This window comes from Periplaneta americana, chromosome 14 (genome assembly GCF_040183065.1).
Source record: "Periplaneta americana isolate PAMFEO1 chromosome 14, P.americana_PAMFEO1_priV1, whole genome shotgun sequence".
NCBI classification, from domain to species: domain Eukaryota; kingdom Metazoa; phylum Arthropoda; class Insecta; order Blattodea; family Blattidae; genus Periplaneta; species Periplaneta americana.
Window position 1 is genome coordinate 19,860,954 of NC_091130.1, and position 17,152 is coordinate 19,878,105.

A 17,152-nucleotide genomic window follows, 5' to 3' on the forward strand; every position below is an offset into this window, starting at 1 on the left:
TACCACCAGAATGTTCCAGACGGGTGCCACAATAATGTGATGGCCACGAGAGATTCGATCTCACGACTGATGGAGGAAGGGCTAAGTCGGCCGTGTTGGGCGGGTTGTGCACGCATCTGCTTCCTGGGGCATGTGCTATGGCGGAGAGAAGACAGGGGAGAGAGCGACCGCGGCAGAAAGGAGAGAAATCCAGATTATTCGAGAGTGGAATCTTTCGCGAACTCTCCAGAAACTATAGTTTGGTTATAAAAGAGAAGACGCAAGTGAACGTCAGTCAGTCAGTCAGTCAGTAAGCCAGTGTTGTTACAAGCAGATTTGGACAGTAAGCGAGTTAGTCTTGTGTAGCAGTGAAGCCAGCTTCGAGACCAGAGCGCGACTTGAGTTGTGTTCGAGTGCAGTGGACCGCAGTTGGGGGGGACCTGAGTTCGAAATTCAGCGGATCGTCTCTGAAGGTCTGGGGTTCGAGATTCTGTGAACGCGAGTGACTGAGCTAGCAGAACTAACCAAGACAAACGAGCTGTGAACTGAGAACTGACAGTTCTGTGTTGTAAATAGTGCTTTGTGAATATTAGTTAAGATTAACAGTTCATTGTTGTTCGTAATAGTCCAAGTAAATTGTCACTGTTGTTTGTGGAGTGCAATAACGAACGCTGTGTTGCTGTGTGGAGAGCAAATCGCATTGTTGACAGGAGTGAAATTAAATTGTAGAGAGAGTGAAGAGTTATTGTTGAGATAATAAATTACATTGTTGTTCAGTATAAAAATTTACAATAATATAAAAATGGATTTGAGGGAGCGGGATATGATGGTAGAGATTGGATTAATCTTGCTCAGGATAGGGATCGATGGCAGGCTTATGTGAGGGTGGCAATGAACCTCAGGGTTTTGTAAAAGCCATTTGTAAGTAAGTAAGCAAGCTAAGCCATAGTGGCCATATGAATGCCTATATTATGTATTTGACTTGATTTGAAATGTTTAATGTAATGGTATGCCACATCAGTTTTGTACATCTCTAAGCAGAAGAGAAGCCAAGTTCATATTAGTTACCCACAGCAGCTACATCCAAAATATTGTGGAAGGAGTGAAATCGATCATCTATACCTCCCCTCCCTTACACCCATGCCTGATTTAGGATCTATGCAAATTCTTTGTTACAGCATGCTGAAGAAATGAAGCGTCGAACATTACTACTCAAAGTTCCGAAGGAGGCTGTTCACTCGAGGAAGAAACGGCGTGCTGTCAACGAGATGCACTGTGACTACTTGAAGCGTCAGCAACGTCCAGCAAACAGACGGCGAACAGATCCGGTGGTAGTACTCTCCACCATTCTAGAATCAATATTGAATGAAATGAGAGATTTGCCAGATGTCCAGCCCTTCCTGTTCCCGGTCAACGCCAAGGTACGGTCGAACTTCGTGAGTATGACTTCCATGAATTATGAAATTTTTCATAACATGGGAAAGAAGAGGTTTTGGGCATTCTGAATGCATATTGCACGAAGCTTCAAACACTCTTCTGTGGAGGTCATGCTGATTGGTTTACTTGCATGCGTCTACTTGTAAGAACACTACTTATCACGTCAATGAATACAGGGTAATAGTGACTAAGTTATACTGACACTTCAATGATCTTATTCCTGAGGTCATTTTGAGTAAAATAGTATGTTAACATGTGCTCATTTCTCAGTAATTAATTATATGTTGTTAAAGCCACCAGTGTGGCTCAGTCGGTTAAGACGCTTGGGTGCCAGTCTGAAGTTGCGCTCAGACGCGGGTTCGATCTCTGCTTGGGCTGATTACCTGGTTGAGTTTTTCCGAGGTTTTCCCCAACCGTAAGGTGAATGCCAGGTAATCTATGGCGAATCCTCGGCCTCATCTCGCCAAATACCATCTGACTGTCACCAATCTCATCAACGCTAAATAACCTCGTAGTTGATACAGTGTCGTTAAATAACCAACTAAAAAAAAATGTTAATGGTCCAGTAGCTGTTAAATCTAAAATTTGCAGGTTCAAATCTAGCTTTGCTTTACAAGTCTCTACAAATTACAGTCATTTACTGTAAACATTTTAAGTATTTCAAATGAACAATTTTTCCTTTTTTTTTGATAAAATACATTTTATTTCTTCCTAATGTCATGTTCGCTACCAATTTCTGCTATTGTAGCACTCATTTCCAACAGGCTAGCTTTGTTTTGTTTTCGTATGTTCACTGAACAGCAGACCTGAACTAAGTTGTGTTGGGGATGACGTCAAGCAATACTCCATACATACCCACACTGTTGCAGGTTGCTTGGAGGCTTGTTTCTACTCAAAATGACCTCAGAAATCAACTTTGTAATTGCCCATATAACTTTGTAAACCACCCTGTATGCTTAAAATACTCTACATACCTAACAATACACACACTTCAATTTAAAAAAAAAAAAAATATATATATATATATATATATATATATATATATATATATTACTATAGCCAAGACAGAGAGAATATTGAAATGTCCTGACTTGTACACAACCGGTACTTATATGAGGGCAGTAATTGTAAATAACTGCCATTTGTTTCCTTTCACTTATGCTGCGGAAAAAAAAAGCCATAATCAACTAATGGAATTCCATTTCGAGGGAAAATATTGCCAATTAAATCATAAAATTATCTCACAAATTTCATATATGAAAATCAAAACAAGAGTGTTTGTATTGTTTAAGTGTATATGGCATTTCAACCCTGTCACTGTATTTACTTGCATGTAAGCCGTTATCATGAACCATTGTACATAGCATTGTGATAGAGATTACTGTTACAAAAATAAGATCTTGTAACACCATCCTTGAAAATAGGGCCAAAGGTCATCCTGAAATACAGAGTGTCTGAGAATGATCTGATATATTTCAAAGCTTATTTTTATCAACAAATTTTTATCAAATTCTCAACACACAGATCAATTTCAGAACACACACACTATTTGACACAACTCTTCATCACACGAACGCACCCACACAAGAGGCAGCGAAGTTGAGATAGCGCCCAGATCTAGTAGGCTCTGAGGATGGTGTCGAATAGCACCGAAACAGCTGTAAGCCGCACATGCTTACATAATTAACACGAATAAAATCGCCATTTAATCAATTATTTATATTCAAGTGTTAAAAGTAGTGTACGAAAGATTCAACAGGGATATAATTTCTTCCGCAACTCGAATTATGTAGTTCTTCAGAACTTGTAGAGATGTGTAGTGTATGCCTGGTCCTTTATATAACTCCCATCTATGGCAGTGAACCATGAACAACCTAGGAGACTACTTTGAAGGATTTTAAACAGTTGTATAAATGATGCCAGCAGGTTGTACGAGAATAAAACCATGATTTCAGAATGTTATGTTTATCCTTTTACCCTATCAGAGATTTCTGCATTCATACACCATGTGGTGCCAACTTTAAAAAGTATATGTTGAACACTTTCAAACAGTATATTTATATAAAGTTTTCTGCATTGGAGCATTTTTGACACAAGAAAAAGTTGCCGTAACATGTAATAATAATAATAATAATAATAATAATAATAATAATAATAATAATAATAGTAACCGTCCACACCTGTGGAGTAACGGTTAGCACGTCTAGCCACAAAACCAGGTGGCCCGGGTTCAATTTCCAGTCGGGACAAGTTACCTGGTTGAGGTTTTTTCCGGGGTTTTCCCTCAACCCAATATAAGCAAATGCTGAGTAACTTTCGGTGTTGGACCCCAGACTCATTTCACCGGCATTATCAACTTCATCTCATTAAGACGCTAAATAACCTAAGATGTTGATAACGCGTCGTAAAATAACCTACTAAATAATAGTAACCGAGCGAGTTGGCGCAGATGGTAGCATTTGTGACTCGTATTCAGGAGGTCCTGGGTTCAAACCCTGTGGCTGGCCAATCTGACAGGGGTTTTTCATGGTTTCCCTCAGTCACAAAGGCAAATGCTGGATTGAAAATTTACATGCCATGATTCATCACCGCCTCAGTCACCAATATTATAAACATTAATCAAAATCTGAAATCAGTTACATGAACATAAGCTATCTACAACACTAACAGAAACTGGAACTCAACAATAGTAACAACGTCCTACTGGTATACCCACAGGTTCTGACACGCGATATGACCACAGATGTTAAAGTGTGTATAATAGTAATATACGTTACAAGAGCGGTATGTTGACGTTTTCATGGTCGAGGAAAAGACTGAAAAAGCGAAACGTAGTTGAGCTTTTTTAATTTCCGAGAACATGAAAACAAACATACCGCTCGTGTATCATACATTATTTTGTGCGAAGATCGTTTATTACATACCTGAAAGACGAATTTCTAATTAGTTGCAATGGAATCTCCATGTTGGTTTCTGTTTAATGACGGCAACTTCAGAAAACCAAAATATCTTTCTTCAACATTGTTGCTATAAAATGTTTTCTGTGTTTACTATACTCCAGCAGGCCGTGATATACGTCGTCTTTTTTTTTCCCCCCTAGTCTATAAATGCGAACTTAAAACAAACGGTAAGGTTATGTAATGATTTATTTTTCATTTTAATATTTTAACAATATTATTTATATAACATATTGCAGTAATAACATTGGCATCTGGAATCTTGTTGATTTTTTCACGGCTTCCTTAATGTTACTTGTATCAGGAATGCAATAAGTTTTGTGGAGTAGTAGACTTTACTTAATTTTTGCAGATATTTAAAAACAATGATTAACATTGAAATTTAGGTGAAATTGCAGTGGTAAGTTTCCAATTTATAATTATTACTATGTTAAACGTCTCTAAAAATAATATGTTAAAAGCCTAAAGCAGTAAAATGAATGTCGCGCTTAAGCGGTAAGAAGAGGGAAATTGTTATGTGTGTTAGGTTGGGAATACTGAATGTGGTATTTCACACTTACCGCGTATTGGTTCTGTGCGGAAAACAAGCAAATACACACGATCTCGCACAAATAAACTTAAAAAATAGTAATAATAATAATAATGATGATGATGATGATGATGATGATGATGATGATGATGACGACAACTGTATAGCTACATTTTCAAGTTCTGGTATATGCACACAGTTCACTGTTACAAATTACATCTGGCACTTACTTCCACTGAAAACCAGTGGCATACAGCAAAGGCTTTAATGTCTATTGTGCAAACACACACTTATTTTTTTTCTTTTATATGTTCTTTTTCTCTCTCACTTATACTGGTCATCAGGGACTCGTATATTTTGCGCATATTCTATCCATATTAACTTGCATGAAAGTAAGTTTTGAAATGTTTCAGATCATTTTTGAACGCGATATATTACCATAATATACCCAATATAGACTAGAATCAAAGGCTTAAAAATTAATTTGGCTAATCATGATCTACAGATATAATAGTACATTATGCAACGAGTCTATAATGAAGGTAATTAAGAAGTGAGCACGGATATTTATGAAACGAGCGCAAGCGAGTTTCATAATTTTCATACAAGCTTCTTAATTACCATTATAGGCCAGTTTCATACGACTTTTTATGCTCAACCATATTTCTAACTTGATATTATTAATTTTCTAGCAATGTCCCGTATGTTGTAAGATGTGCGCAGATGCGAAAGTATTGATTTTTTCCGAGGAACAGATGTCCACATTGACCTTGCTAGGCCATAAGAACCTACAGAGATAACATTGAAATTAAATTAGACATTGAAAAACGAGATGACAAATTGAATTTATTTGAATATTATTTACAATTAACGCTAATTATTATAGTAACAGAACATAACCTTCTGTGACAGTGTTGGATTTCCAGCCTCCGTGACTTTTCGCTAATTCTCTTTCGATTGCATATCCGAGAATAATCGATACTTGCGGTTTTATAACGGTAGAAAGCTGACCTGTCATTGGCTGAACAGTTGTAACCTGAGTCGTCATTGGCTGAAAGACCTGACCTTTAATGAGTAGGTGTACTTTAATGACATGCATTAAAGGTCTGCTACCAGGTGTATAATTACTACATTTCGGCATGGTCGAGCATAAAATACATTAATCTTTAAGTAATAAAATAATAAACTATGAATAAAAAATTATATTGTACTATTGTACTTAATTTTTTGTAGACCTGCATATATTTTTTTTTTTTTACTGTTAATGTCCATTGATGTGTTTGTTAGCTAATCAGCTAGAACATCAACTTTGCATGCTGAAAACCTGAATATGAATCCCACTGAATTCAAGTAGAATTTGTTAGGGACAAACACTGTGTTGGGGCAGGTTTTCTTGTGATTCCCTGCTCCATCTGCCATCACTCCGATACTTTTTAATAATTCATAATCATCTTTATTATCAGGACAGCATTATTCAAATAAAGCCAAATTGCAGGAAATATGGTATAAAACAGTTTCCTCCACGAAAGTACTTTTTTATGTCTGTATGTGTGTATACTGTATTTTGTTTGTGTAAATGGTGGCTTCATTATTGATAAAGATCATTTTTATTTCTTTTTACTGCCGTAAAGACACGTTTTTGTTAGTTCCAGTAAGTCGCTTGTTGCATGGGCTTATATGTGTGTAAATACTGTGCGCAATTATGTTTTAACCACACTGGTCTATTACAACTATCAATCATTCTAAATGATCTGCTTCCAGCTAACACTCTTGTAGTTAATTTCTTCCCATGGACTTTGCTCTTAAAACTGAAATTCGATGCGTGGTTTCTGGTCTAGTTTCTCTCTTACCCTTCTTGGCCTCAAAGCTACTTCACTTTTGCATCGTTCATAACTAACATCGTACAGCTATATATACATAATTGTTAATGTATGAAATATATGTGGATGTTACACAGTGCAACCTCGATATAACGAGAATCTTGAAATATTTATAATAAAGTACCCATAATCAATAATCTCCATGTTACTTTACTTGTCAGGTGACAGGTAATAATCCATGTTGTTAGGCAGGACCTGTATTCTGTTTTATAGGAGGCTTGGGTGAACCTTGGAACTGTTCTGGAAGTTAAAATGCTTCCACCCATATTTGAATCCAAGTTCTTTCTGTCTGTAGTCTGTTGCTCTACCAATAGAGCTACTTTACACCCAATATAAAGGGACATCATTTTATTTTTACTTCAATTTTTATTGTACCTGAGTTTTTGAATGTACTTCACTCCCACCCCTTCTACTAATGAAGTTCAACCGTCCTCCACACAGATCCAAGACTGCATATACATAGTAGCCTTATGGTCATACTGAACAGTACATTCCAAAAATATGTTTGCGTTTTCCAGTGACGAAAGAGCTTTCAATATTGAATCATTTTCGCACAGGTACTGTCGTCCATTTGCCTACGTCGTATCCCGGTTTCCTCCACCAGCTTTTAATCGCCAGCTAGTGGCTGGGCTGTCTTAGCTCTTTTCTGAAAACATTAATTTCTGTTAGGAGTTAATTGGACGTCTACGTAATATTATACTACTATTTAAAATAACTTAAATAAAAGGGCCTCGTTAAGTAATTAACTGTCACATGATTTCCTCCCTTTCTACGACCCTACGACATAACCACTTGGACGGACAGTAGATAGTATGTCTGAGTAATTTTATCTTTTCGGATCGGGCAGAAGTGAAGATTGAATTTACAGTACGTAAGGTACTCTTTTATAGAGTAGCTACAGAATTATTTCAACATTAGTTACTTAGTATGAAGGAGAAACTGGTAATTGGGATTAGGTACAATAGTCTATAGTGCGATAATATACACATTAGAACTGAAGCCTGTATCGAAATGAACTGCCACCATTTTCAAAAATGTGTTTAAATATCCATATTATGATTATTTTTCAATTTAACTTCATTCTCTATAGTGTACGCTAATGTGCTGTGGACAGTATAATATACACTGCATAATGAATACGTCCGAATGGATAGCTCAGTTCGTGAGTAAAAACACTTATTGTTAATACTGTGTTGTATTTTGATTAAACAAAAACCCAATGAAAATGATCAAACTAAAAATCGCGATATTTCCTAGTTTACGTAAATGGATGAACTACTTTTCTTCCCTCCTATACCTGTACATTATGCCAGTATCATCGAACTCCAGTCGTGGAAGGGGGTAGCAAACAGCGTTGTTCCAAAGGTATAGCCAGGTTAATATTAAAAATGTTAGTAAAAATAAAACGATGTCCCTGTACAATGAGGTTATTTTCTTGCTGTCCCACAGCTAACAGATCTACTAGTTGACCAACAGGCCAAACTACACTCACGAGAAAGCTAACCAGGAAAGTCCAGCTATCAGGACTGGAGAATGTTCATTCTTGTTTGCTACCCACTTTCGTTCAAGTGTATGCTTTTGTAATCTGTACAGGTCACTCAACTGTGCTGTGTTCCAAGTGTAAGTGTACTCTGTGTTTGTTGAAGTGTTTCATTGATTTATCGTAATAAATGTTTTGTCAGCATGTATGCATCTTTGGTGTAGTGATGGGATGTGATTTGAAGACCTGTGATTTTGTCGCTGTGATAGGTTTGTCACTGGTTCCAACTGTGACTATAGTTCCAAAATCACAGCTCCGAGAAATCACCATCTCAAACCGATACGTAATTCATAGTCATGGCGACTGATGTACATGTGCAACAGCTCCAGAGTCTAGACAACTGCAAGTCAGAATATTAACTTGAAGAGAGAACATATCTGGGATGTAATTAACTATTGTCCCACATACAATTGAAATTAGGTACATTCGAGCGGTCCATCCTGTAGTATATGAAACATGCAATAACTGTCAAAACAGAATTAGAATGTAGAATGAAAGAGTTCATTTTCATAAACCAAGCAACTTTGGGTGCTATTCATAGACATTTCACTAGCCCGCGCTACGAGCGTGCTAAACTAGCCCCGGCTATCGACTGGTTAGTTGTACGGGATTCATATCATATCATATTGCTAACACTGGTTTATGAATACGAAAAACGTTAGTTCGCTGATCATCTGCCAGAAATCCGTGCTAAGAATGTCTATGAATACGGCCCTTTATGTTTATAGATCTCATTGGTAGACTTTCCTAATCTCTCACTCTTAGAAATTTTTCTTCAAATCCTGACAAAAAGAACTTCAAGTTTTTTAAAATTTCATTAAAACTTCCTTCGGCCTAAATGCTGGTATATTTAGAATATCAGATATTCATTTAGTCGCTGCTGTCCGCTTATTATGATCCTGATACTCGTCTAATGTTGGATTATAACAACAGGTTCCATTTGGTATAGTTCTAAAAATGATATTGAATCATTGTCACTATCTGAAAACAAGCTTAAAAGACATCTTGCTTCATCAAAACCAGGTGGCTCACGACGGAAAATAAAACACGTTTGATTCCATCATGACCGAACTGTGAACTGTTTGACATCAGGGCAATCTTACTACACCACGTTCACATGGGTAGTGGCTTATGAAAGCGTAATTGACAAGCGTTGCACGCCCCGTGGGAATGTGGCATTATGGCTTAGCGATAGAGCTCTTTCTTCTTGTTACAAAGACCAGGCTTCGAATCTCTCTATGTAAAATGCACGTGTCTTAACACAGCACACACTATGTTTCCCAAGCTATTCTAAGGAGGGACTAAAGCTGCGGTTTGTTTACGACGATCATCGCTGGGCGCACATCGCGGTGATTGTCACCTGGAGTTGCTAGCAGTTAAAATGAATGCGCATGGTTTCTTTACAGTGATGATTGTCAGCGTAGATCGTTAGACGCGATGCAGATTGCTGGAGGTTGCTTCTGAAGCGAATTCAGGACGCACATTGCCACATACATGTTCAATAATCGATATTTAGAGAAGGTCATGTAGAAATATTGAATCGAGTTATGGCAGCCAAACAAATGAGAATTGGCAGCGATGTATGCTGATAAAGAAACCACCCTGTTATTATCAGAAATAACTAAAATGCTCTTTCAATTAATATCACTCAATAAAAGAATTGTATTCCAATGGATACCATGCCATTGTGGAATCCTGGGAAACGAGAATACTGATGCTTTAGCAAAGAAGGGCAGCACTGCTACTTACAGACCTGTTACTAAATCTACGTGTTACTCTGTGAAAAGATTTATTAAATCTACATATTTAAACTTCAACAAACAAGATTTGATAACACAATCCCAAGGGAAAAATGGAACTCTCTGCATCATAATCCACAGTTAATTCCCGATTTACCACGAAAATCGTCTGTAGCTGCATTTATATTGGCAACAGGCCATGATTGTTTGGCCAAACATCTGCATAGAATTGGAATATATCAGTCCCCTAACTGCCCATTGTGCAATTCAAACCAAGAAATGGATTCGGAACACTCAAAATCTGTGCTTCAGTGGCTGGCCATGATAATATCTTTGAAAAATATTGGAGTGCAGGAGGTCAAATGACTTTATTGTCAAACGCCTGGCATTAGAAAACAACAACAAGAAACCACTTCCTGACAATCATCACCAGCGTTTATAATCACTGCCGATGTGCGTCCAGCGATGATCGCTGTAAAGAAACCATAGCTTTAGACTCTGAATAGTGACCAATTTCCGTGTCAGGGTGTACTTTATTGTGTGAACAAATTTTTTTTCTTTTTAAGAGCATTAAGAATGCATTATGTGCAAATGGACAGCATTTAAACAATGTCTGTAGGTAATAAGCAACGTTGCATGCTATGTTTGGTCTGACTGTAGGCAGTCAATATTCTCGGGAGTGTTGTTTGATGTATAGCCATACAAACAAGAGCTGTTGGCTATGGGACAGTAAGGAAATAACCTCTATGTATTTGGTACATTGTCAAGTGCCATTTTTCACTTATATAAAGTAAAATTGGTTGTTTATCTTCTTTCTGTGTGCATTAGAGTTATTACTATATTGTGGTTGCACTGTGTAATTATCCTGTTCATGTAATGAAGTTACAATTTACAGACATTCACGCACATGGCCATAGCTTCATGTAAACGCTGTTTCCTTTAGAAGCCAGAACAGGTCGTGAGTAAACCGTGACCAATGAGGAAGAAGACGAAAACCTGCACGTCAGGAACGAATCAGGAGCTATTGCTCACATGAACTACGTCCGGTGGTAAAGCATTACATGGGTCACTGTGTATGGGTAATGTGTACATTTGAAATATTTTATGAACCTTGCTGTAAGTCTGGAATACTTCTTAACACGGTAACATCTCTGCAAAAGGAAAGAGCAGATAGAATAGGTGTAAAGTGTCTGCAGAAAGAGAATATGTAAATTCATATCTGGTCAAAGGAAGTGGATTTGTAAAGTTGCAATAATAGTTATTTATGGTACTTGTGAGGTAAGTGCATCTTTATTGCGCGAGTGGAAAGATCACGCTCACAAGTACCATACGTAATTTTATCCATGACCATAACGAAAAATTATGTTTTATAAAAGAAAATATGTTGAAAATAAGTCCTCATATAATCACGTATCATGGCATGGATTTTAGAATCGATACATGTACTAGATAGGTCATGATGTAGGAGGCCATGATTAGTGAAGAATGGTATCTAAGGCGTTGGATAAATAACAAATTATAATTAATTATATAATTTTAATATATATTTTTTCATTAAACGTGTATTTTCGTCTTTTTGAAGTTTCAGGGATTATTTAGAAGTGTTCACGGGACTATTGTGATTAAAATTATTTCACATTTTACTTCTGTAAACTTAAGAGGAATATTAAAACGTAATTAATCATCGTGTCTGTTTAGCTCAGTTGACTAACGCGTGTTGTTATAAAATCCTATAAACGCAAAACGCAACTTCGTAGGTTCAAGTCTCCTCGCCTCCCAAAAGGTAAATTATTACAAATCAAAAAAAAAAAAATGCATATTAGATATGGATGCAACGCACAAATTACGACGTAGAAGATAGAGAAAAGAGGAGATTGAGTGTATGTATATTTAAGAAATGGTAATGAAGAAGTAGAGGTAGTGACATCTAGTAACTAATATATTAACATCTTGAGTAATAGTTGAATGGAAAAGTATACGTATGTACCCAGGTACTAGGAAAATACTAATGAACTGTGAGATAAAGTTCAAACTGTGAGGTAAAGTCTTTATCTCACTAGTGGAATAAAATAATGTTGAATAAAAGCCTACTTTACAAACGCAAAAGTATTTAGTAAAGACATGTTTTTCGTTATGGTCATGGATAAAATAATTTTTCTCTAGAAAAAAAGTAAAGCCAAGGTCCTGTATCGTAAATTAACTTTGTCCCAGGATGGGAGGGCTCTAGGTAAAATTTACTGGTCATTTGTGGACCACGTCAAAATTTAGCTGTATTAGTCATCGTCTTCATCCATCTCCCTATCATCAGGGGAAATTAATTCTGTCCTTTCCAAATGTCCTCACATGATAAATTTCAAGTAAAGTTGGGTCATCCCATGCAAAAAAGTATGTTTTTGAACCATGATGTCTCAGAAGTTAAAAATATTGTAGTAGGTTATTTTGTATGTTCTAAATATGAATTTCAAGCAATACTATATTTATATCTTTCATAGTTTGGCAGCAATCAGAATTTAAAATATTGGTTTAACAAAGAACACGGTTTCATTCATTGAAGTTTTCTTACTATGTAAAGGAAGATGGAAAAATGATTTTAATGCAATTCGAAAAAGGAGAGCCTTGTTTATAAATGCCCTTAAAATGAAAAAAAAAAAAAAAAAAAAAAAAACATATTTTTTTAAATAGTTACCCACCGTAAAATAATTAAAAAAAATATAGAACACAAAATGCAATTCATTTTTACAGACGAAAAAAACATATGTTTAATTCTTTAGGGTATATTGATTCCACTGTGAAAATTTCAGAATGCTGACCTAAATATCATGTCAGTTTTTAATAAAAATAACTCACCGGAACAAAAGAGCTCAGCAGGTAGGCTCTCCCTTCATACAGAATGTTGCGCGATCAAGGTCGGGGAGACGGGCGTTTGAGATTACTCATTGTTATGAAGTTTCGCGAACGCTACGACTGCCACATATAGCAAGCGATTTTCAACCGTCGGAACAAAAATTAATAATTTTATTAATTTAATTATTCACAGGTTTTTTAGATAAAGTCATAAAACTTGGGAGATGGATTAGGAATAAGATTTTCTTTAATACGAATGAAACTCGCATGGATTTAATTTGTTGAATTCGAATATAAAACTATTTCTTTTTTTCAATGAGATGTTTTTATGAGCAAGCCTTAATATTATTCGGATTAGTCTTTAAGGTAGTAAAATATGGTTATTCAGGTTTACAATGGGGTCTGTTTAGTTTCGATGACACTTCATATAGGGTGTGTAGAATATTTTAAATTATGTATAACATGTAACTGCCACCCATTTTTCAGTCATTTATATGACTAAAATATTAATGATATGATGGTCATAGTTGGCAGTTTAATTTATTTTCATAATAACGTTATTATATTAAAAGTCCAAAAAAATTCATGACATCGCTGGCATATTCTTAAAATGTTGTATGAAATGACCCAGTTACCAGATTATTTTGACAATTTCTGGAGACATATCGACATGTAAAAATACTTTTAACATCATTAATACAATAAAGAATTCAATTCTCAGTTAGGAGCATTTGGAAAGCACAATTAATTTTACTTGATCATATGATAAAACGCAGAACTAAATCTTGACGAATTTTAAGGTGCGATAAAAATGGCTTCCTTCAAAATTAAAGTAAATTCAGTAGCCTCAAGCCATAGATTTACATTACGTAAAAGAATACTGACCCTGGATGAAAGAGTTCCAAGCAACATTTAGCAGTTATTTCTAAACTCTTTCACTCATATCTTTGTATATCATCTTATTATGAGGAAAATAAATTCTGCATTCAGAGATATTTGTCTCATAAATAGATTTCTTAACACACTTAGATTAGCAGAGTTTAGGAAGACCTTAAGGTACGGTCACACATCGCTACTTTTATACTGCAGCTGCAAAAGTTGCGTGTCGTGTTCACACGTAAGCCAAAAGTAGCGCGCTGCATGCTACTTTTCGTGCTGCACAACCTGAGTGCTGCAGAAGTTGCAGTTGGAGGTTGCGAGTCTGTTCACACGCAAGGCGCTACTTTTGCAGCCGCAGTCATGCTGCAGGTTCCCATCTCCGTGTTGACTTCTCAATATACATTTTGTGGTTATGTTCGCATTATTAAGAAACTCATGCGAAAGCTTCCTTATCTATTATTTGCTTTTCTGTCGTATCTAGTATTCAGAAATTGACATTATTTTTACTATAAAGCTTTTAAAAACGCCTATATACTTAAATGATAACCAACAGTATATTCACGTAATCAATGTTGGCAACCCTCCTGTTTGGAACTATGCTACAGAAAATTTAAAAAATGAATTATATCGTCACCAATTATGCTCAGACTGTGTTGTGTATTTAATATCTGTTACAAATAATTTATTTTCATACATTTAACATTAAAATATATCCAAACAATAAAAGTATCATTGGCACATTTGGGTGGTAACACTGGTTGCAACTGCAGCAAAAGTTTCAACAAAACCGATATCAAAAATGCTGCGGCTGCAACCCTGAGAACCCTGTTCACACATCGTTACTTTTAAACTGCGCGCAGCATGGAAAAGTAGCGGGCAGCAGGGTCGGCAGCCGCTACTTTTCGGGTTGCACCATTGTTCACACGTTGCAGTACAAGAGTTACGCAGTTTTTTGTACTGCAGCGCTGCAAAGTGACCGTACCTTTAGGTGACCATATCTGGAGGCAATGACAACTAATCTTCCAATTACATTAGGCAGTTAGATTGATATGTACCAGTGTGGTTTAGTTTTCAGTAGCTTAAGGTTAAATTAGTATTTAATTTAGTATTGTCAATTTGTGAATTCAAAAATATTTACTGTGTTCTTTTAAAGCTAAACAGTGTATCGAAGCTAAACAAATACAATATAATCTGCTGAGTGCGATATTTAATTACTAAGGCAATAAGTAGTGCCAACTGTAGAGTTTTCCTGTGGCATTGTAGGACATTTCATTGTTTGAGTTACTTTGGAAATATGATATATTGCAACTGTTATTCTTTGCATAAGAATGATATTTGAATTATGAAGAAATTAAGAGTTCTGGCATGTTTAAGTTTTTATGACAAACATAAGGAAACTTTAATAAATAAAGTGAGATACTGTTTTAGATTAAACTTTTCAGATACATGAATATTAAAGTAAAAATTATTACTATTAAAATTTAGTGTATATATTATGTAAACATCCACACAAAAATATTGTAGAGATAACAAATAATACATCTGATTTTTTACTGTGTTTTACTACAGATCTCATATAAATACACTACAATTTCATGCTTGTCTTTTACTTTTTATGTAATCTATTTTGAATTTCCATTAATTTAGTTATATGTTGTCCTTAACATATGTTTTTTCTGTTTTAGGCTGTACCTGATTACCACAAGATTGTAACGCGTCCAATGGACCTGCAGAGCATAAGAGAAAATCTTAGGCAGAAGAAATATCAGAGCAGAGAAGAATTTCTATCTGACGTTAATCAGATAGTCGAGAACTCAACTTTGTATAATGGTATGAGAATTTCATTTGTAAAGTTATTTGTAGTCATTTTAGGTTTGTATTACTAAGTAGACGGGTTAAAATATTGTGACTGCAACAAACAGAAATCTCTGTGGCTACAAAGTTCACCTGCAAATTATGACCTATCTATACTAATAATAAATCTGTAGCCGAAATTTTTCTGGTAATTTTCGATTTTCCAAAAATAATTGGTCCTAACATATATAATTAACCACCCTGAAACCGAAAATCGCTTTTTTGAAATTTTTGTTTGTATGTCTGTCTGTCTGTCTGTCTGTCTGTATGTTTGTTACCTTTTCACGCGATAATGGCTGAACGGATTTCGATGAAAATTGGAATATAAATTAAGTTCGTTGTAACTTAGATTATAGGCTATATGGCATTCAAAATACATTATTTAAAAGGAGGGTTATAAGGGGGCCTGAATTAAATCGAAATATCTCGCTTATTATTGATTTTTGTGAAAAATGTTACATAACAAAAGTTTCTTTAAAAATAATTTCCGATAAGTTTTATTCCTTGAAAAATTTTGATAGGACTGATATTTAATGAGATAAATGAGTTTTAAAATTAAAATAACTGCCATCTAAGGCCGTGTAATGAATTAAAAAACAAATGACTTCGTCTATAAGGGGCCTTGGACAGCAACAATCGAAAGCTATGAAAGATAGCCTACAGATAATGTTTCTGTGTTTGTATATGAAGTAATATCTGAAGCTAAATTAACCGATTTGTATAATTAATTATTAATTCATCATTGGAAAGTGTAGTTTCTCTAGATGGACATAATGCTATAATGTTATTACAGTAACGTCTGAGTGAATTGCGGACAGGTAAGATTAAAATAGCTTCTTATACAGAGAAAACTTGATAGGCTATTCTGTACATTCGTTTCCTGTATTTCCTAAAATAATTTTGATGACCAAATGAGTGGTCTCTGGATCAAAATGATCGCATTTTAATTTTTTTAATTCAATTTAAATTAAGTAACATAATAAACGATTTATCCTTATATCAAACACAAATGTTCCCTGGATCAAATGTCCTATTTTAATTATGTAATTACTTTATATTTATTTCTAACGGCTGCAGCGGAGCGCACGGGTACGGCTAGTATGTAAATAATGTGAAATGAAGAATCTTCTCCACATATGATGATCGAGTCTTGAACTGGATAGAGACAGATAAACACAGGGTGTTTCAAAACAGGACGTATGATCATGATTCTAATAGCGAATAATTGGCAGATGATTCAGAAGTTGATTATAATGATGTGTTAGCGGATGAAGAAATTCGACCATTTTATATAGAGAAAGATAATTTCGACGAAGTGGTATATATGCATCTAATCATCCTATCACATCATCGGAGTAATGTAACTCCGCCTTCCAGGCGCCCCAACCTCAGAAGTGGGTTACAACTAAGCCATGACCAGGAGAGAAGACCAGAAATGTCGAAAAGACAACCTGGTGGCATTGGATTAAAAAAAATGCATCCTCCAAGGCAACTGCCGTCAGAGCCAGGAATAT

The 17,152-nt window shown here is 35.6% G+C and overlaps 1 protein-coding gene across 5 annotated transcripts in view; it reads left to right on the forward strand.

The window, feature by feature from the left end:
* The window catches only part of Taf1 (TATA-box binding protein associated factor 1), an 85,640-nt gene that overhangs the window by 53,781 nt on the left and 14,707 nt on the right, over window positions 1-17,152 (forward strand). For 3 of the 5 annotated variants that reach the window (XM_069845078.1, XM_069845079.1, XM_069845080.1), the window contains exons 22-23: window positions 1,158-1,415; window positions 15,470-15,614. In XM_069845078.1, coding sequence (XP_069701179.1) covers window positions 1,158-1,415; window positions 15,470-15,614 — 403 coding nt within the window. The remainder of the gene's footprint in view (window positions 1-1,157; window positions 1,416-15,469; window positions 15,615-17,152) is intronic. The other 2 variants (XM_069845081.1, XM_069845082.1) reach the window with 1 other exon arrangement.